At 38.1% G+C, this 23,295-nt stretch overlaps 1 protein-coding gene across 1 annotated transcript; it reads right to left on the minus strand.

Annotated features, from left to right (window-relative positions):
• Nucleotides 1-1,786: 1,786 nt before the first annotated feature.
• LOC129555150 (cytochrome P450 2C31-like) lies at nucleotides 1,787-19,648 on the minus strand. The gene is made up of 6 exons (XM_055424307.2): nucleotides 19,604-19,648; nucleotides 18,375-18,551; nucleotides 17,286-17,427; nucleotides 14,227-14,414; nucleotides 4,565-4,725; nucleotides 1,787-2,319 (listed from the first exon to the last, which is right to left on the minus strand). The coding sequence occupies exons 1-6, from the start codon at nucleotides 19,646-19,648 to the stop codon at nucleotides 2,139-2,141; spliced, it is 894 nt and encodes a 297-aa protein (XP_055280282.2). The 3' UTR covers nucleotides 1,787-2,138.
• Between the last annotated feature and the right edge of the window lie 3,647 nt (nucleotides 19,649-23,295).

The following is a 23,295-nucleotide window of genomic DNA, read 5'->3' on the forward strand; positions in this document are numbered from 1 at the left end:
CCTCAGAACCTTCCAAAATTTTATTTGATTTCTAAAGCTCTTACACAACATTTTACGGTCAGCCCTTCAGACTCTCAGATCCTGATTTCAAATCAGCAATGACTTCAAAGGTAAAATCACATCAAATAACATGCTTCTGAAGGGGGAAACAGACAGAGCTGGACTCCATCCTAGGCTTGTTCATGCTGATTATGCTCGGCCACTTCTCCAATGGACTCTGAACTCTGCTTAGTGCCAATGGAAACTACAACAGAAGGAGAAGACCCCCTCTAGACAGGGGAATCTTGAAGATCATACACAGGTTACTCATCGCCTAAGAGAAAACATACTCTAATCACCCCTGCCTCCGGACAGGTCATAAATTCTTTCTGTATCTATCAGAATGTAACCACAGGCTTATCGATTATTAACTGTTTGGAATGTAACCACATGCTTATTGATTATTAACTGTTTGAACACATAATACATGAATGATGGGGTTATTGTGATTGTATTTACCCTTCCTTTGTTTATGTCTCAAGGAATGGGTGCATTCGGATATGTACACATTGGGTATAAAAGATTTTCACAAATGCTGGTCAGGGTCCTTGGCTAAGAGGAAACTGCCTTGGGCCCGCCGGCGTAATAAACTGCACTCCACTATCTACATTGTACTTCTGAGTGAGTTTGTTTCCTGGAACGCGTGGTTATAACACTTCCTAATATGGATTTCCCAAACCCTCTGCTTTCTTGTCCCCAGAAATCCTCACAATTTTGAACACTCCTCCCTGCTGATAAATATATATGTACATAGGCATGTGTTTGTGTGTGTGTGTGCCTGTGATGAGCCAGACAGAGGAAGAAAAATACAGACATATATATAGATGTTATATCAAGAAGTTTCTGGTCATTGCAATTATATATTATCTGCAGATGATAAAATTTCCTACTTGAAAAATCCATGAAAGGTAACTAAAGTTACTAAATCTACCAAAGAATTCAGTTCTCAGCATATAAAAGGGTTTGGTCAGTCTTTCTGTTATAGTTGTGATGGAAAAGTAAAGAGATACATACTTTTTAGGGCATTATTCTTCAGTATTGATGAAAAACAAAAATGCACATATATGTGCAGACACTTCACTGCTAGCAAACTATCCAAAAGAGATAGTACAGGAATAATAAAAGATATATGCAGGTAGGAGCATTTCTGTATTAACAAAAGTTCAAAATTAACCTAAATATCCTTGAACACTAAGATAATTTTTAAGGTTATTATAGGCATGAAATATGGTATTATGAGATACATTTATTTATACAGATTGTGAAAGTATCTGTTGCTATTATCTAATGTCACTAAGTCAAAGATATTTTATAACTAATACGTTCATACACACATACCCACAGAAACACACATGCATATTTCTCTGTGTGTTCAAATATAGCCATAAATACATATTATTTTCCTTCTTTTTTGCTTTAATGTAACTGTATATCTGTAATTGGTTCTATGTGTGGGTCTGTGTTTAATAACTAGGGGAAAAGAGAAAGGACAGCCTTGAAAATAACCAGCAAATGTAATTTTTATCTCATGTTATTCCCTGCAGCTGGAGCAATCTTCCTCAGCTTTCTTCCTGCATGTATGTACGTATGTGTGTGTGTGTGTATATATATATATATATGTTACATATATAAAAACATATACATTAAACATATAATTGCACTTTAATGAACAGTGAAAAAATAGAAATTATACATGCCAAACTGTCAAGAGATTACTCCCCTAAAGAGATAATAGCAGTAAGAGATGAGTACATTATACATATATATTTTTTAACACATGTGATAATTTTCTACTCTAATTTTTTAAAAACTCAAAATGTGACATTTGTAAGGTACCTTTCCACTGTAGATGAGATACAGTTTAAGATCTCAGGATAGAATTACAAAAAACATTTTATTGAAGACAAAACAGTGAGCTGTATTTCATGAAGCAAAACTTGAACTGAATCTTAAAGAAAATCAGAAGAGACAGGGCTCAGGAATGTCACTCCTGACATTAAGGGAGAGGTGGACCATAGCTAACAGCAAGGGCAAAGAGCATCAGCTTCTGTAGATAGAGCTGGAGAGGCTTGTTCCGCGATCTGGTAGGGGCCTTTTCTTCAGACTGGAACGAAACAGACCTCATAGAAGTGTGGTACAGAGCCCAACCCTTTCAGAAGTGGTGTAGTGTCAATATTCTTTGGATCAACCAGAGGTTTCAAGGTAAAATGCTGTAAAATGCTGACCAGGAGTAAAAACAGCTCCATGCGGGCCAGGCCTTCTCCAGCACAAACTCTTTTCCTAAAAATGACACATAAATGAAATATTCATATAATTCTCATTTGACCTAGTGCACAGGGAGGTATAGATAAATATGAAATGAAAGTATAGAGTAAATAAATAAATAAACTAAGGAAAGACCAAATAACCAATGGCTTCTCTTATTTACACCAAAATCTGGTCTACTTAATTGCCTCAGAACATATTTCTGTGTACATTCTATTTATTTTTAAAAATTTGTTCTGTACATCTATGTTGGAATTGCTTTCCTGAGGGTGGCCAGTGACAACTTTCTACACTCACACACACACACAGATATGCACACACAGACATATATACACATACTCACTCATCCCAATTGGCATGAGACGTACTTTACGTTTTCCATCTACCTCCAACCCAAGTCTCAACAACAGGTTTATTTCTCCTCATCTGATTCCTAAAAATAATCTTGACCTTGCCATGTCCCTGTTTTAACACTATTTTAAGAGTTTACCACTATCAGGTATAAAAAGAAACGTCACAATCTAAACACAAGTATTACTACGTGTTCATCAATCCCCAGACACATAAGCCATTTCAAGTGTTAGGAATTTCCAGTCATTCCTCCAACTGAAATACTTGTTTCCTCATCAGCCAGCTGAGATTCTCTACACAGGTGTCGTTTATTCTATACAAACTTCTTTGATCTATTCAGGCGGATATAATTTACTCCCTCACTGGTATTCCACAAGACTTATTAGTGCTTCTAATACAGAATATTTCACATGAAATTGTAATTATTCCTTTGTTCCACACACTGGAATATAAGCTCATAAGGTAAAGTCTTAGATCTTATAATAGTAGCACAGTGTCAGGACAAAAGCAATCCCACACACCCTGTAAATTGAGCAGAAATCTTGAGCAGGCTCATTATGCAAAAGTGAAGTGAAGTTGCTCAGTTGTGTCTGACTCTTTGAGATCCCGTGGACTGTAGCCCACCAGGCTCCTCTGTCCATGGGATTTTCCAGGCAAGAATACAGGAGTGGGTTGCCATTTCCTTCTCCAGCGGATCTTCCCGACCCAGGGATCGAACCCAGGTCTCCCGCATTGCAGGCAGCTGCTTTAACCTCTGAGCCACCAGGGAAGCCCCATTATGCAACAATGGACCCAAAATTCAGGAAGAAGATAAGGAGATGAGTAGGGTCTCTCTATACTATGACCTCTGGGCATTTCTCATAGTCTGGGGATGTTTCTCCATCTTCCCAGATCCATTCTATTTGTTTTTCTTTTGCACCTACTCTGTGTTGAGGAAGTTGATATCTTTGGAACGCATAACCCCAATAGTTAGTTACCTTCTTCACTGTGAGTAAACTCAGAGGATTAGACATTGAGAAGGTTAGAGTATGTCCTCCCTCGGTCCCAGCCTGGCAGGCCACAGTTTCAGCAGTGGCTGTATTCTCCAACCTACAGACCCATCTCCTGCAGAAGCATCCATTCTCTCTTTGCTAAAGATCTGCTTGAGTTTCAGCAACACTCTCCTTCTCCAGACCCTTCGACATAGGATGGTAACATCATCCTGCTGATGCTCATCCCTGATACTTGACCACTCCTTGCCACTTCCCTTAATCATGTCCACACCTCTGAAAACAGTCTCCTCATTGAACTGTCTAAAGTATGCTACCTCTTTCTTTCAAGGACCCTGACAAATTAAAGGAAGATACTAAATATAAAATATTTCTTCCTGCAAGAAAACTTCCTTTATCCTCCAACTACTCTGCCCTCTGCCCTGTCCCTCAAAATGCAAGATTCAGGAGCTTCTCTCGCTGGGTGCCCACAGAAACCCTTTGAAGAGTATTTTCTCTCTGGAGTATCCTTGCCTTTAACCTGCATTCCTCTTTCTCAGAGGAAGGATGCATGTGTTACTCACATTTGTATCTCTGGACCTGAGTGAGCATGAGTCTACTACGTATAAGGTATGTAGACTACATTGAGTGAATTGACTCATTCATTGAGTGAATTGACTTCTCAGAGCAGGGGAGAAAAGTCGCAGTGTCTAGAAAACTAGATATCTAGGAGGAAAAACTAGATATCTAGGAGGAGCTCTTAGGATACTCAGCAGTGGGTAAGAGAGCAGAAGTCAGGAAATACAGCCTCCAATCTTATGAGAAATTATCTGCACTTTGGGAATGGTGTCTCTGGCCTCATGCAAATGGCAATTTGTCCAGCCCAGACTAGCCTCCATGCAAATCCCTTCCTTCTCTCATTTCACCACTGATGTACAGACAAAAATGAAGCATGCTTGCCTGCTGAAAAAGCCATGAAGTAGTCACTCTTCTTAAAGTTACCACTTTTATCCAGGAAGTGACCAGGATCAAACTGCTCTGGGTTGGAAAACTCCTTGCCATCGTGCAGGACAGAAGTCAGAGATGTTAATATGGTTGTGCCCTGAGATAAAGAGAAGCAGATTAACTGGGTTATAAAAATGGTCATGGAGCTTGAAAAAAAATACCTTGTCTAATCCTTTCCTTTTGTAGATGAGATGACTGAGGCACACACAAAATTTATTCTTTCCATGTCAGAGAACAATGACCAAACCTGTGCTGTGCTTAGTCACTCAGTCATGCAACCCCATGGACTCTAGCCCACCAGGCTCCTCTGTCCATGGGGATTCTCCAGGAAAGAATACTGGAGTGTCATGCCCTCCTCCAGGGGATCTTTCCAATCCAGGGATCAAACCTAGGTCTCCCTCATTGCAGGCATATTCTTTACCATCTGAGCCACCAGGGAAGCCCAATGACCAAGAATAACAGGTCTCAAATCCTATAATGCCAGTTCAGGGCACTGTTAAAACCTGACTCCAAGACAATCATCTTCAGCTTGTAGCCTACCTGATGCACTTGCTTTCCAGTAAATTAAAGAAGCTGCATTTTTCTTGACAAAAGACAAACAAACAAAAAAAGCCATATTGTTTAAACGTATGATGTCACTGAAAATCTAGCTCATTCTCTTTGGAATCAAATATGACATCTTCAAAACTACATGGGTGGCCATATTTTTGAAAACTATTTTCTTCTCCTATGAAGATGAGAAGCTGGTAAGCATACCATCTTCCTGCTATGTTTTTTCAATGTATTTGTTGAATATTCTTCTGGAAATATGATGGTATTTCTGGTTTCTTGTAAGGTTTTCCTAAACTCAGAGACACCATGTAACATAATGATTTAGAGTTTAGTTTTCAGAATCAATTGAACATTTCTCTCTACTAAATTAATCTTTGTGACTATAGGCAAGTCTTTTTTTTTTTAGCATTTCCATGCCTCATTTTCATAACTGGTAAAATATAAACAGAGAGTTCCCTGGTGGCTAGGGTTCAATCCGTAGCTTAGGTTTAATCCTTGGTTGGGAAACTGAGATCTCACAAGCCGCTCAACATGTCAAAAAAAAAAAAAAAAAAGCTAAACTAACAACAACAATAAAACAAACAATAAATTTGTATTAGTTTATTATATAATGAGATAATATATAAAATACTTTTAAAACAGAGGTTATAAACAGAGGTTATTACCACAGGCTAAAATGCTCAATAAATAGAAATTTTGCTACTGTTATGATAACAATGATTTTATTCACAATATCTAGGGATCATAATAATACAGAGACAAAATTCAAATTCAGATCCATTTGAATACCTTCTGGTATACTGTATGGCCTTTCCAAATACATGATGTAGTGCTCACCCCAAAACATCATGAACTGAAAGACAGACCATCATTTCCATGTGGGTAAATTGGAGAAGGAAATGGCAACCCACTCCAGTGTTCTTCCCTGGAGAATCCCAGGGAAGGGGGAGCCTGGTGGGCTTCCATCTATGGGGTCACACAGAGTCGGACACAACTGAAGTGACTTAGCAGCAAATAAATAAAAGAATCAAGATTGCCAGGAGAAATTTCAATAACCACAGATACGCAGATGACACGACCCTTATGGCAGAAAGTGAAGAGCAACTAAGCCTCTTGATGAAAGTAAAAGGTGAAAAACCTGGCTTAAAACTCAACATTCAAAAAACTAAGGTCAGGGCATCCAATTGCATCACTTCATGGCAAATAGATGGGGAAACAATGGAAATATTGACAGACTTTCTTTTCTTGGGCTCCAAAATCACTGCAGATGGTGACTGCAGCCATGAAATTAAAAGGCACTTAGTCCTTGGAAGAAAAGTTATGATCAAACTAGACAACATATTAAAAAGCAGAGACATTACTTTGCTGACAAAGGTCCATCTAGTTAAATCTATGGCGTTTCCAGTAGTCAAGTATGGATGAGAGAGTTGGACCATAAAGAACATTGAGCGCCAAAGAATTGATGCTTTTGAACTGTGGTGTTGGAGAAGACTCTTGAGAGTCCCTTGGACTGCAAGATCAAACCAGTCAATCTTGAAGGAAATAAGTCCTGAAAGTTCATCGGAAGGACTGAAGTTGAAGCTCCAATACTTTGGCCACCTGATGAGAACTGACTCACTGGAAAAGACCCTGATGCTGGGAAAGATTGAGGGCAGTAGGAGAAGGGGACGGCAGAGGATGAGATGGTTGGACGGCATCACCAACTCGATGGACATGGGTTTGAGCAAGCTCTGGGAGATGGTGATGGACAGGGAAGCCTGGGATGCTGAAGTCCATGGGATTGCAAAGAGTTGGTCATGAATGAGCAACTGAACTGACTGGAATAAAGGAGAAACTAAAGTTTCAGTCTTTCCTGAACTTCTTCCTTATGACACAGCAACTCCTGTGATTCATTTTCTGGCCTGGGTGGGCTTAGAGATATACCCTGAGCATGAAGTACAGGAAGATATTATGGTCACATTACACAGGCATTCATATAAAGTTAATTAATGACAAAAAATTTGTACTGGATGATGGGTCCATCTGTTGCTGTTTAGTCGCTGAGTTGTGTCTGACCCTGCAACCCCAAGGACTATAGCCTGCCAGGCCACCCTGTCCATGAGATTTCCTAGGCAAGAATACTGGAGTGGGTTGCCATTTCCTTCTCCAGGGGATCTTCCCAACTGAAGAAGACAGGACCATCTACTTCAAGGTATTACAGAGTAACTGCTTTTGAGTTGCCCTCACAAACCTGAAATATATATAAATACAGAGAGGAGGACTTCCCTGGTGGTCCAGTGGTGAAGAATCTGCCTGCCAACAGGACATGGGTTTGATCCCTGGTCCAGGAACATCTCCCATGCCTTGGGGCAACAAAATCCGTGCATTGCAACTACTGAGCCCACATACTCTACAGCTTATCTGTTGCAATAAGACAAGCCATTGCAATGAGAAGGCCAGGCACCGCACTAGAAACTAGCCTCTGCTCACCCAACTAGAGAAAACCTACACGCAGCAACGAAGACCCAGTGCAGACAAATTAAATAATATTTTCTGAAATCTACAGGGGGAGAAACATGAAGTAAGAGCTTTCCAGTAAAGAACAAGAAGCAATCCAGAATTGTGATACTTTAATAAAGACGAATTAGGTAGGCCCTATATTCACTCCTTATATACTTCTGAGAACACTTTCCTCCTAGAGTGCAGGGAGGTGGTAGCCAAGCAAAGAGGGACCCTTTCTGAGCTAAGGAGACAGAGATCAAAACCTGATGCCTACAACTCATGAGGAAAGACACAAGTCAGGAACAATCTCTATACAGGGAAGATCTCAAAAGTATACAGGACTATTCTCAGTACATTCATGTCTGTGGGTTGTGCAGCTTCAGGACCCCAATTAGAGTATGACTCCTGGGGAGGTGAGAACTGAAGCTGGATACCAGATACTGTACAGTGATAGAGAAGTTGAGGTTCCAACCCAGTGAGAGTGGAAAGAACTTTCCTGGAAACTCAGATTTTCTGTCATGATTGATCCCCCAAATTCTAAGTTGTTGGATTAATGAACCCACCCTGGACTAAGGGTCAGGCCCTAAGATTAAATCAAAAATTGAAATTAAATCACAATGACAAACAATTATAGTAAGCTTAAGAGACTAAAGGACATCTGTCAGTAATTTAGCTGCCTATCAAAATAAAATTCATTGCCATTTAAAGAAAGGGTAATCCAGACTCATCATAAGACATCATTCAAAATGTTCACTATACAACCGAAAATAAAAAGTAAATGTGAAATGAAGGAAATGTGACCCAAATTTGAAGAAAATATAGCCAATAGAAGTAGAACCCATACTATCCTAGATATTAGAATTATCTAAAGAACTACACAAGAATTACAAACCATCTATCATAAGTATATCCAAGTTCTTAAAGGCATAATTAACAAAAAAAAGAATAAATGAGAAATCTCAATAGAGACTTAAAGCTATAAAAATAGAAATTCTAGAAGTGAAATTTTTACTGGATTGAATTAAAAACATTAGAGACTGCAAAAGAAAAGGTGAGTAAATTTAGAAACATATTGATAGAGGAACGGCTGAGAAGCCCCTATTGGAAGAACTTTCCAACAGACAGTAATTATAAACTGAAATACACACAAACACACACATTCTGCAAGGTAGCCAAAAGCATGAAGATACTGAAGTGTAGAAAACACTTGAGAAGAGAAAAAGATACTGGGTGAGTTTTCCATTTTAATGATGTTATCATGAGGACAGGTCTCAGACAACAAAATATTGAGTGACTAAAAAATGGCCATAAGCCAACTCTCACTGGTTTAAAGAATCAGTGACAACATTCAGCTGTACCTACTGCACAGAAACAAACAAACAAACAAAGCTGGGGTGGGGAGGAATACCATAAAAGAAAGAGCTAGAAAAGAGGCCCCTTAAATTCCCTATATGAAATATCCCAAATCCCTGATAATCTTATAATCCTCGAATTACATGTGGAATAAATTCCAGATAACTATCCTAAAGTTTAAAAAAACTAAATTTAAACTCAAAATGTTGAGTTGAGAACAGCATAGTTAACCACTGCTAAAACAAGCAAATGAACAAAACTTGGTGTTCCTCAAAGTACATGAATGAATCAAGAGTCTTTACAATATATTATTTAAAATACATAGGACATAATCCAAAATTATTAGACACACACACATGCACACACACACATCAGGAAAATGTGACCCATACACAAGAGAAAAAGAAGAACAACACTAACACTAAAATAACAATAGTGATAATGGAATAAACAGATAAGAATTTTGAATCCCAATCAAATTTTGAATATATAATCATAACTATAGTCAAGGAAATGAAAAAATGTCTCAACATTAACTAAAATGTTAATGAATGAATGATCAAAATATAAATTATAAAAGGGAACCCAAATGGAAATTCCAAAACTAAAATTTATGGTTGATTAGATCCAACCAGTCCATTCTAAAGGAGATCAGTCCTGGGTGTTCATTGGAAGGACCGATGCTAAAGCTGAAACTCCAATACTTTGGCCACCTCATGCAAAGAGTTGACTCACTGGAAAAGAGTCTGATGCTGGGAGGGATTGGGGGCAGGAGGAGAAGGGGACGACAGAGAATGAAATGACTGGATGGCATCACCGACTCGATGGACGTGAGTTTGAGTGAACTCCGGGAGTTGGTGATGGACAGGGAGGCCTGGCATGCTGCGATTCACAGGGTCGCAAAGAGTCGGACACGACTGAGCGACTGAACTGAACTGAACTGAGATTAATTATTAAATAAGCTTTGCAATAGTTTGAAAGAAAAAGTTGGAAATAGAAGATAAAGCAATAAAACTTTTCTCATTCTGGAGAAAAGGAAAAAATTGAAAACAAATAAGCAAACAGAACCTAAGGAACATTTTCAACAATACTATAAGGTGATTGGAGTACCGAAAATAAGTAAGAGAGGATGGGCAAAAAATATTCAAGAAAATAATAGAAGAAAATGTAGACATTTACAAAGTAGACAAATAGAATAAATGAAAACAAAACTAGACTTCAACATAAATATATTGTAGTTAAAATATAGTCAAAAACACACAGAAAACTTGAAGGCAGTCAAAGAAAAATGGCCCATTACCTATACAAGAACAAGAATTCAAATGACTGCTGACTACTCAATAAAAATGGAAACCAGAAAATAGTAAAATGAAATATTTAAAGCGCTAAAGAGAAAAAACTTATACCCAGTTAACACAGTAATCTATATCCAGGTATCCACCTGTTGTAAACAAAGTTTTATTGGAATACTTCTGTGGGTATTTCTTAAAGTTTTATCTATGGTTACCTTTATTCTACAATGGCAGATTGAGACCACATGGTCCACAAAATCTGTATCACTATTTGGCCTCTTAAAGAGATGTTTGCCAACCCTATTTAAAGCAGAAATTATAACACTAATGGTAGCTTTATAATATACATAGATATTATACATGTGACAACTTTGGTATAAAAGAGGAGGAACAGGCTAAATAGTCATATATAATTGCAGTGTTCTAACATTTTTTAATTTAATAGCTTAATTATAAGAAGACTGTAAAAATTTAAGAATACATATTATAATCTCAAGAGAAATCATTAAAAAATAGTTCAATGACAATAGGCATTTACAATCCTGAAAAAAATCTACTAATCCAGAGGAAGGCAGGAAATGAGAAGCAGAGAGATATAAAAAAGAGGGACAAACAAAAACCCAATTATTTAAAAGTACAGTTATTCCCAAGAGAAGACAGTGAAGGAGGAAGAGTAGAATTATGAACTTGGTGGATAAGCAGTACACAAAAGATGAATTTGCAAATATAAACCCACCCTATTAGTAATTATATTCAATTGCAATAAACTAAACATTCCAATTTAAAAAGTAGAATGCACTTAATAGACCTATAAGGACAATCCATCCAAAAAGAACAGAACACGTTCTCCTCAAGCACACATGAAACATTATCCAGAATAGATCATATGTTACAGCACAAAACAAGTATTAAGAAGTTTTAGAAGACTTAAATCATATCAAGTGTATTTCCAAACAAAATGTTATAAATTGAGAGATCAATTATAAGAAAACTGGAAAATTCACAGAGATATGGATATTAAACAATATGCTACTGAACAATCAAAGGATCGAAGAATAAATAAAAAGAGAATCAAAAAGTACCTTGAGACCAAAAAAAAAAAAAATGTAAACATAGCATACCAAAACTTGTGAGGTCAGGGAAAGCAGTTCTAAGAGAAAAGTTCAGTGATAAATACCTACATCAAGAAATGAGAATTATATCAAACAAGCAACCTAACTTGACACCTCAAAGTACTAGAAAAAGAAGAAAAAACAAAGCTCAAAGACAGCAGAAGGAAGGAAATAGAGATTGTAAATCAAATAAAAGAAACAGAGACCAATAAGAAAATAAAATTTTAAAAAATCAATGAGACTAAGAGCTGGCTTCTTAAAGCCATAAACAAAATCAACAAACCTTTAGCTAGACTTACAAAGAAAAGAAGAAATAACACTAAAATAAGCAGAAATAAAAGAGGAAACATTACAACTGATACTGGACAAATACATACAATCATAACAAACTATTAATATAGTGAACTATACCTGAACAAATTGGAGAACTTAGAAAAAATAGATTCTTAGAAACCTACAAGCTATCAAGAAAGAATCATAAAGAATGAGAAATTAGAAAATTTGAATACATGAATCATGAGTAAGGAAATTGAATTGGCAATCATACACTCCCAAAACACAAAGTGCAGGACCAGACAGTTTCACTGATTAATTCTACCAAATATATAAAGAGAAATGAATACCAATTCTTAAACTCTTCCAAACAAATACAAGAGGAAAGGCTACTTCCAAACTAACTTTGAAAAGCCAACATTACCCTCCTATTATAACCAAAAAGAATATTACATGAAGTGAAAATCACAGGCCAATATCCTTGATATATGGTCCTATCACTGTATGGCTAATAGAAGGGGGAAAAGTGGAAACAGTGACAGATTTTGTTTTCCTGGGCTCCAAAGTAACTCACTGCAGACAGTGACCACAGCCATGAAATTATATAATTCCAAGCTTGCTCCTTGGAAGAAAAGCTATGATAAACCTAGACAGCACATTAAAGAGCAGAGACATTACATACCAACAAAGGTCTGTACAGTTAAAGCTATGGTTTTTCCAGTTAATTATGTATGGATGTGAGAGTTGGACCATAAAGAAGGCTGAATGCCAAAAAATTAATACTTCTAAATTGTGCTGCTGGAGACTTCTGAAGAGTCCCTTGAACTGCAAGGATATCAAACCAGTCAATCCTAAAGGAAGTCAGCCCTGAATATTCATTGGAAGAACTGATGTTGAAGCTGAAGCTCCAATACTTTGGCCACGTGATTTGAAGAACCAACTCATTGGAAAAGATCCTGATGCTGGGAAAGATTGAAGGTAAAAGGAGAAGAGGGCGCAGAGGATGAGATGGTTAGATGGTATTGCCAACTTAATGGACATGAATTTGAGCAAACTTGGGGAGATAACGAAGGTCAAGGAAGCCTGGTGTACTGCAGTCCAGGGGGTTGAAAAGAGTCAGACATGATTTAGGGACTGAAAAACAACAACAATCCTTGATAAACATAGATGCAAAAATCCTCAACAAAATATTAGCAAACTGAATTGAAGGATACAGTAACAGGTGGATTTATGAGCAAGCTGGATTTATTCCAGGGATGCAAGGATGTTTCAACATGTGTAAATCAACTAGTGTGATAGAACTCATTAACAAAGTGGGGAATAAAAATCATACAATCCTCTCAGTTAATTCAGAAGAAAAAAGCATTTGATTAAATTCAACATTCATTTATTATAAAAACTCTCAACAAAGTTGTATAGAGGGAAGCTACCTCAACCTAATACAAGTTATATATGACAACCCAAGAGTGCATATCATCCTCAACAGTGAAAAGGTGAAAACTTTTCCTTTAAGATCAGTAACAAGATGATGGACAGGGAGGCCTGGCGTGCTGTGATTCATGGGGTCGTGGAGAGTCGGACACGACTAAGCAACTGAACTGAACTGAACAAGACCAGAATCACCACTTATATTGAACAGAAGGAGTCAGGGTTTGGGGAAATTTTTCTTAAGTCGCAAGAGAATTGAGTATGTTCAAATGCTAATGGAAAGAAGCCAGCAGAAAAGGAGAGAATAAAGAAAAAAGAAGAAATGATTATTTGAAGAGGAACCATGAAAAAGTGAAAGGAAAGAGATCCATGACACAGGTGGAAAGATTTACTTTAGATAAAAGGAAAGCCCTCCCTCCACAACAACAAAATGAAAGAGAAAATAAAGGGGTGTGGATATAGATAAGTTTGTAAATCTAGTGGAAGGGAGTTGAGGGAGTTCCCTATAATGGCTTCTGGGTTTCTCTGCGGAAGACCAGATCATTTGGGGAAAAGTCCATGGTGGAGAACTGGAAGGGAAGAATTCACAGCTGAAGGTTGTTGGTGTGCTTTTTGGAGCAAGATGAGTTCAGTTATGAAGCAACGTTGGATAAAATTAAGGATACCCTTAAGTTGGTGACAATAATATCAACCTGATGGGCTGCATGGTCTTCCTGAAGGGATCAGTTGTTCAAATGCAGGTAGGGAGGAAGAAAACTGTTGCAATAAACTTTTGATAAGTGAAACAGATAGGGAGGTGCTTACTGATTAAGTCGTAAGAGTAATAAAACATACACTGGAAAATAAGGAGTGGACAGAAGAGTAGCCTAATGAACAGGCAGACTAGGGGACTAACAATGTACTGAGAATCCTGTGGGAGTCTAACCACTATTATATTTATTAAAATGTATCTGCAAACTAAAAGGAAAGGAACATGTGGTCAGAGGGTGAAACACCTGAGACACGACTATGTAATACCTGTAGACAATTAGGCAATCTATACATCTACTTCTGTGATAGTTGAAACCTAAGAGTCTTAATGAGGAATATAGATGAAATACCTCTCACCTTGGGAATGAGATATTCTCTGAATTTAATGTCCTGAGCTGCTGCATGGGGTAAGTTGTTGGGGACAATGTCAATGTATCTCATGATCTCGTGGATCACAGCATCTGTGTAGGGCATGCGGCTCCTGTCCTGCATGCAGGGGCTCCGGTTTCTGCCAATCACATGGTTAATTTCTTCCTGGACTTTAGCTGGCAAGGTAGAAATCAGAATTTATATCAAGTGATATCACAAAGGCTTACATCATGCAGTTTAACCATTTTAATTATGTCAGTTTTATTTTATGAAAGTTCTAAGAGAGTAGAAGTACTCCGTGCAGTAAATACTTAATAAATGTACCAACTGAACAATGCTTGTTAACTCAACACATAGAAATAATAACTAAGTTAAGGGAGAATGACCAAGATGACAGAGTAGAAAGACTCTGAGATCGCCTCCTTCCACAAGCATTACAAAATGATTAAGACAATGATTTACAGAGCAACTATCAATAAGAACAACCTGAAGTCTAAGAGAAAAGTTCTTCAATAACTAAAGATCTAAAGATGGAATCACGAGATGCATAGGAGAAACAGAAACATAGCAGTTAAGACCATACCCCCAGGTAGGAGACCCATGAACAGGATGATTACAATTACAGAGGTTCTCCCCGAGGAATGAGGGGTCTGAACCCATCACTGGGCTCCTTAACCCAGGAGTGCTGCACCAGGAAAATGACCCCCCAGAAACCTTGGCTTTGCAGGCCAACAGGGCTTATTTCAGATGAGCTAGTGAGCTGTGGGAAGTAGAGACTCCACTCTTAAAGAGCATATACAAAATCTCTCCCACTCTGGGACCCAGAAGCAGGAGCAGTAATTTGAAAGGAGTCTGGGTCAGACCCATTTATTGATCATGGACAGCCTCCTAGAGAGCCATGGGGCAGTTGGGGCTCACCTCTGGACCACATATGCTGGTAGCAGCTACTTGGGAGAGCTCATCCCAACACATGAACATGGATGATAGTAAGTGCAATTTTAGAATCCTCCCTGTGGCTTATTAGTGCCAGAACTAGGCCCTTCTCATCAGCCAGTTATCACCCGTTCTTGGATGTGGGAGGCCAAGCAGCTAGCTGGGCTGGAACATACTCCTACCCACCAGCATGCCAATTACTATAGCAGCCCTGAGCCCCAGCTGCCCCGGACCCAACCCTACTCACCAGTTGGCAGACACCAACCCTAGGATCCCCTGGGCCCCCATCCAGACAACGGGCAGGCCAACTCCAACTCCAGGACTCCTAGGGTCCTACAGCCAGGGAACACAGGATCTGGCTCCCTGCAACAAGATCCCCAAGACCCTGCAGCCAGAGAAGCCAGGATATGACTTCATACACCAGAAGGCAGGTGCTATCCTCAAGACTCCTGGGGCCTGATCCACCAACCAGTAGGCCAACCCCAGCACCAGGACCACAGCAGTCCTGTAGCCAACCATGTTGAGATCCAGCCTACTCAACAGCAGGTCAGCACCACTAGAAGACATCTTGGGCCCCAGGCTCACCTAACAGCAAACTGACAGCCAATTCTAGGAAACCCCAGAGCTCTCTTCCAGCCATCTCAGGAAGAGGCCCCGGACCCAGCTCTAACCACCAGAGGGCCAGCACTAGACTGGGCCCCATGGGGTTTCATAACCAGCGGCCACATGACCCAGCCCACCCACCATCACCCAGCAGCTACTCCACAAGAAAAATGTATTGAATACAAATGGAAGTCAAAAGAAAGTTGAGGAAGCAATACTTAGACAAAATAGACTTTAAAACAAAGACAGTATGGAACAAAAGAAAAAAGAAGGACATTACATAATGATAAAAGAATTAATCCAACAAGAAGATATAACAATTATAAATCTATATGCTTATGTGCTAAGTTGCTTCAGTCATGTCTGACTCTTTGTGACCCTTTGGACTGTAGCCCACCAGGTTCCTCTGTCCATGAGATTCTCCAGGCAAGAATAATGGAGTGGGTTGCCATGCCCTCCTCCAGGGGATTTTCCTGACCCAGGGAATGAACCCACATCTCTTATGTCTCACATGCCCCTTGGCAGGTGAGGTCTTAACCACTAGCACCCCCAGCGAAGCCCATAAATATATATACATATAACTGATTCATTTTGTTGTAGAGCAGAAACTAATACAACATTGTAAGATGATAAAACTCAAAAAATAAATACAAATAAAAGTGTCCTAATGAATCAAAGCACAAAACATGATATAGTAAAGGAAATATTCTCTTAGATGAGGACTGAATAAAGAAAAAAGGAGGATGAAAAATTATGTTTGTGAGGAAAATTTGTTGGCCCCAAAGGGTATATTTGAACGGAAATATTGTCTATAACTTTTTAATTTAAAGCGTGAAGTTTTTTGATGGAGAAAGATTGTGATTTTATTGAGTCAATCCTTCTATTTCAAATGCATCTGCTAAGAATTAACTTTTGACAAAAGTGTATTTATCTGGACTTGGAAGGCTTATCAAGCAGTATCATTGCAGAGAAAGAAGACAGCTAATTCTTTCTAGACCTAAGGACAACTCTGCTTACTGCATCTGTGTGTGTGTGTTAAGTCACTCAGTCCTATCTGACTCTTCACAGCCCCATGGACTATAGCCTGCCAGGCTCCTCCATCCATGGGACTTTCCATGCAAGAATACTGGAGTGGGTAGCTATTCCCTTCTCCAAAGGATCTTCTTGACCCAGAGCTCAAACCCAAGTCCTTGCATTGAAGGCAGATTCTTCACTGTCTGAGCCACCATGGAAGCCCTACTGTACCTGACCTGATGCAAATCAAGGATACTCCACCACAGTAGGGAGGACAGTGATCTCTGCCCTCCAAAACTCTGCTACTGGTTAACTATTTCATTCTCTTTTTGTACTATAATCTAATTTTAATGCAATTCATACAATGATAGGAAGATGTACTAAAAATGGAAGGTTTTCTTGTACATCTTCTAGGCAAATGAAGAGTAGAAAAGTCATCAGTGTTGCCTGCCAATTTCTAACTGGAATTTCATCCTGTCCATCATCTGTGATACTACCTGTGACCTCTGGGTGCTTCAGCAGGAGCAGCAGTCCATATCTCAGAGTGATGCTTGTTGTCTCTATTCCAGCAGTAAGCACATCCCATAGAGTGGTGATCAAGTTGTCCAAGGTAAATTCAGACTGTTTATTGTGTTTCTCCTAGCAATTATGTATTAGGATTACTTGATAACTAAAAGAAACTTACAAGTAACTTAAAATAATTCCATATAGCAACATAATTTTTTAAGTTTACTTATTTGACAAATTAAGCCAAACATTAGAGAATGTTATAGATGACAGTAAATTTAGATGCGTTGTTAGAATTTCTTCAATTAAAATATAACCCGAGTTAAACTTGCAACAAGTCCTTTCTGATTCCTCACTTTCTCACCCACTGGAGTAAATCAGTTCTTCAGTAATTGCTTTCTAACCTGACTCTGATCAAGTCATCACTGCTACTCACCATCAGTTCGGGCATCTATTGTCTATTTCATCATATCTGAATTTCTCACTCAGGCCTTCAGAACCACCTATCCTCAAACTGAAACACTATTCCCAAATTCATCAGTCATTAAACCCACGACAGTTCCTCAGTTACTTTCAAGACAATCTTTTTAAAAATTCTACACACTTCGTCACTGCACTTATCTTTCCCTGAACCAATTTTGTCATCTCTGCTAATCCTCAAAACCTACTTCATTTGTTTCCTACTGTCTTTCCAAGAGTAAGCCTTTCTAGATTCCCATCCATTTCTGCCTTCTCTCATTTCTTACATCACCCATTCATGGAATTTATTTAATGAAAGAGAATATACTATCTATCACTTATCTTGAATGTGTGTGTGTATTTCAATCTGTTCTCAAATAAAGAACCAGCTTTAACATGGTAAATATAAAAACTTCCAAGCAATTTTCAGTGACTGTGCAGAAATAATTCAAGACATCCAGTATGGTTTGCACAACAATAGGTTGCACAAGCAATGAACATATTTTTAAGAAGGAGCATCTGTTTTAATAAACCGATTCCACTGAGAAGAACAAAGCTATTCCATGTATCACATCACTCCACCTATAAAGATGAAGTAGCAAGTCTGGGTCCCATTTTACCTTTTCCATTTTAATCAGGAAGTAATCAATGAAGTCTTGAGGGTTATTGAGGTCCAAGGATTCTTGGTGTTCCTTTATTTTCTCCAAGATAAACTTTCTTTGCTCAGTCATGTTTTTAAATAATGTGTTATGACTCCCTGGGAGATAATGTAGTAAAGAGGGGAAAGCATTGTAGAGCTGAAAAAGAAAAGAAACAGTCAATTCATTCAGCAAACATTTTCAGGCCCATATTATGGTGCAGACATATTGCTATAAAATGAGTAAATAAAGATGAGTAAGATATGCTTCTTGCACTGGAACCCATTTGGGATTTGAAGGAGAGGGAACTGATAAAATGGCCTGAGTGACAGTATGCACAGATTACCAACTAATTTCGAAACCATTCGAATTATTTTCCTAACCATAACTCAAGAAATTCAGGATCATACCACATCTTTCCAAATGAGGGTGTTGAGGTTTAGAAAGGTTAGTCAACCAGTCTAAGTCACAAAACTAGTGACAGAGGTAGTGACAGTGTTTATCCCAGGTTACACTACACACATGTCTACAGAGAGTCACCTAAACAGTGTGCAGGGATCATACACTTTTTCTACATTTATTTTTATGAAAATATATTAATAGTTGACACATATTATATTAGTTTCAGGTGTACAAAATGGTGATTCACCATTTACATGCATTACAAATTCATCTCCAAGATAAGCCTAGGAATCATCTGTCATCATACAGTTATTGAAATGTTATTGCCTCTGTTCCTTATGCTGTATATTACATCCCTGTGACTTATTACATTTATATCTGAAGTTTATATTTCTTAACCCCTTTTACTTATTTCATTCATCCTTCTACTTCTTCCTCTCTGAGGACCACCAGTTTCTTCTCTGTGTCTATGAATTTGTTTCTGTTTTATTTTGTTTGTTTTAAAATTTTTTAAATTCTAAATATGAATAAATCATATAATATTTGTCTTTGTCTATCTGACATTCTTCCCTTAGCATAATATCTTCTAGAACTATCCATGCTGTCATAAATGGCACTAGTTCATTCTTTTATATGACAAAGTAATATTTCATTGTCTGTGTGTGTGTGTATTCCACTTCCTTTTTATCCTTTCATCTATCAGTGGACACTTAGGTGATTTCAATACCTTACCTTTTGTAAACAATGCTACAATGAACATAAGGGTGCATATATCTTTCGGAATAAGTTCCTTTTCTTCAGATAAATACCCAGAAGTTTTCTAGAGAGAAGTACCCAGTTAAGTCCCAGATCATATAGTAGTTCTATTTTTAACTTTTTGAGGAACCATTATACTGTTTGCCATAATGACCGTTTCGATTTACATTCCTACCAACAGTGCGTAAGTGTTCCCTTATCTCCACATCCTCCGAAAACTTGCTATTTCTTCTCTCTTATAATAGTCATTCAAACTGCTGTGAGGTAAAATCTAACAGTGTTTTTATTTGTATTTTCCTGATAATTAGTGTTTTGACCATCTTTCCACGTGCCTATTGGCCAACTATTATCTTCTTTGGAAAAATATCTATTTGAATTTTCTGTCCATTTTTTAATCAGGTTTTCTTTTTGTTGTTGAAGTGTATGAGTTCTTTGTGTATTTTGAACACTAACTCCTTGTCAGATACATCATTTACAAATCTATTCTATTCAGCAGGCAGGCATTTTGTTTTGTTGATAGTTACCTTCACTGTGCAAAAGCTTTTACATTTGATTAGGTCACATTCCTCTATTTTTGTTCTCCTTGCTTAACAATACATAACCAAAAAAATATCAACAAGATTAATGTCAAAGAGTGCACATCTATGATTACTTCTAGAATTTTTATAGTTCTGGTTCTTACATTTAAATCTTTAATCCATTTTGAATTTATTTTATATGTGGTGTGATAAAGGCATCCAGGTTGACTCTTTTGTATGTAACTGTCCAATTTCCCCAATACCATTGATTGAAGAGGGTGTCTTTTCTACATTCTGTACTCTAGCTTCTTTTGTTGTATATTAATTACCTACTAAGTGTGAATTCATATCTAGGCTGTCTCTTCAGTTCCATTGATCTATGTCTGCTTTTGTGCCAGTACCATACTTCTCTTTCTTTGCTTGTGTGGCTGGAACTTCCAGTACTATGCTGAATAAAAGTGGGGAGAGTGGGAATCATTGTGTTGTTCCTGATTTGAGAGGAAATACATTCAGGGTTTCACCATTGAGAATGAGAGCTTCTCCTATAGGGGCTTTGTTACATTCAGGTATGTTCCATCTCTATTCACTCTGGAGTCTTTTTTTATCATAAATGAATGTTGAATTCAGTAAAAAGATTTTTTTTTTTTGCATAACTTAAAAAAATCATATAAGGGATTCCCTGGTGGCTCAGAGGTTAAAACATCTGCCTGCAGTGAGGGAGACCTGGGTTTGATCCCTGGGTCGGGAAGATCCCCTGGAGAAGGAAATGGCAACCCACTCCAGTATTCTTGCCTGGAGAATCCCATGGACGGAGGAGCTATATGATTTTTATTTTTCATTTGTTAATGTGATGTATCACACAGATTGATTTGCAGACCCTGAACCATCTTTGCATTCTCAGAAAAAATTTGGTTTATTCATAGATTATAATTGTGCTAATGTATTGCTGATTTCAATTTCATGCAAAGATGGGCACAATAAAGGACAAAAATGGTATGGACCTAACAAAAGCAGAAGATATTAAGAAGAGGTGGCAAGAATACACAGAAGAACTATACAAAAAAGATCTTAATGACCCAGATAACCACGATGGGTGATTACTCACCTAGAGCCAGACATCCTGGAATGTGAAGTCAAGTGGGCCTTAGGAAGCATCACTATGAATAAAACTAGTGGAAGTGATGCAATTCCAGCTGAGCAATTTCAAATCCAAAAAGATGATGCTGCAAAAGTGCCACACTCAATATACCAGCAAATTTGGAAAACTCAGCAGTGGCCACAGGACTGCAAAAGGTCAGTTTTCATTCCAATTCCAAGAAAGGCAATGCCAAAGAATGGTCAAACTACCACACAACTGCTCTCATCTCGCACGCTAGCAAAGTAATGCTCAAAATTCTCCAAGCCAGGCTCTGACAGTACATGAACCAAGAAATTCCAGATGTTCAAGCTGGATTTAGAAAAGGCAGAGAAACCAGAGATCAAATTGCCAACATCTGTTGAATCATACAGAAAGCAAGAGAATTCCAGAAAAACATCTGCTTCATTGACTACACCAAAGCCTTTGACTGTGTGTATCACCACAAACTGTGGAAAATTCTGAAATAGACGGGAATACCAGACCACCTAACCTGCCTCCTGAGAAACCTGTGGGCAGGTCAAGAAGCATCAGTTAGAACTGGATATGGAACAACAGACTGGTTCCAAATTGGGAAAGGAATACATCAATGCTTTATGTCATGCTACTTATTTAACTTATATGCAGAGTACATCATGGGAAATTCCGGGCTGGATGAAGCTCAAGCTGGAGTCAAGATTGCCAGGAGAAATATCAATAACCTCAGATATGCAGATGACACCACCCTTATGGCAGAAAGCCAAGAAGAACTAAAGAGCCTCTTGATGAAAGTGAAAGAGGAGAGTGAAAATGCATCTTAAAACTAACCATTCAAAAAACAAAGATCATGGCATCTGATCCCATCACTTCATAGTGAAGAGATGGGAAAGCAATGGAAGTAGTGACAGACTTTGTTTTCATGGGTTCTAAAATCACTGCAGATGGTGACTGCAGCGATGAAATTAAAAGACACTTGCTCCTTGGAAGAAAAGCTATGACCCCCTACACAGCATTATTAAAAAGAAGAGACATTACTTTGCCAACAAAGGTCCATCTAGTCAAAGCTGTGGTTTTTCCAGTATGAAATGTGTATGGATGTGAGAGTTGGCAAAGAAAGCTGAGCACCAAAGAATTTATGCTTTTGAACTGTGGTTTTGGAGAAGACTCTTGGACTCCAAGGAAGTCCCTTGGGCTACAAGGAGATCCAACCAGTCCATCCTAAAGGAAATCAGTCCTGAAAATTCATTGAAAGGACTGATGCTGAAGCTGAGTCTCAAATACTTTGGCCACCTGATGAGAAGAACTGACTCATTAGAAAAGACCCTGAAGCTGGGAAAGATTGAAGGCAGGAGGAGAAGGGGATGACAGAGGATGAGATGATGGGATGGCAGGATCACCAACACAATGGACATGAGTTTAAGCAAGCTCCGGGCATTGGTGATGGACAGGGAATCCTAGCATACTGCAGTCCATGGGGTCACAAAGAGTTGGACATGACTGAATGACTAAACTGAATTGAATATTCTGCTGGGGACTTTTGCAGCTAGGTTCATCAAAAATATTAACCTTAATTATTATCTTCTTTTTAATGTTTTTTTTCTAATTTAGGTATAAGGGTAATGCATCAGAGAATAAGTTTGAAAGTGTTCCTTTGGACATGTTTGGAAAGGTTAAGCATTAGTTCTTTTTTAAATATTTGGTAGAATTCACTCGTGAGGCCATCTGGTCCTGGATTTTTGGTTTTGAGGAGTTTTGATTCCTGCTTCTATTTCACTACTAGTGTTCAGTCTTCAGATAATCTGTTTCTTCCTGATTCAATCTTGGTATCTGTGTTTCTATGAATTTATCCCTTTTCCACTAGGTGTTTAATTTGTGGGTGTATAATTATTTATTGTGGTATCTCATGATTCTTTGAATTTCTATGATACCAACTGTAATGTTCCTCTTCCATTTTTTATTTTATTTATGTGCACTTTCTTTTTTTTCTGATGAGTCTGGCTAGAATTTATCAAATCTGATTATCTTTTCAAAGAACCAGCTTTTAAGTTCACTAATCTTTTCTATTGCCATTTTAGTCTCTATTGCTTATTTAGTCTCTGATCTTTATTATTTC

The sequence above is a fragment of the Moschus berezovskii genome, chromosome 12, assembly GCF_049115385.1.
Source record: "Moschus berezovskii isolate FMDL1 chromosome 12, NW_MosBer_1.0, whole genome shotgun sequence".
NCBI lineage: Eukaryota > Metazoa > Chordata > Mammalia > Artiodactyla > Moschidae > Moschus > Moschus berezovskii.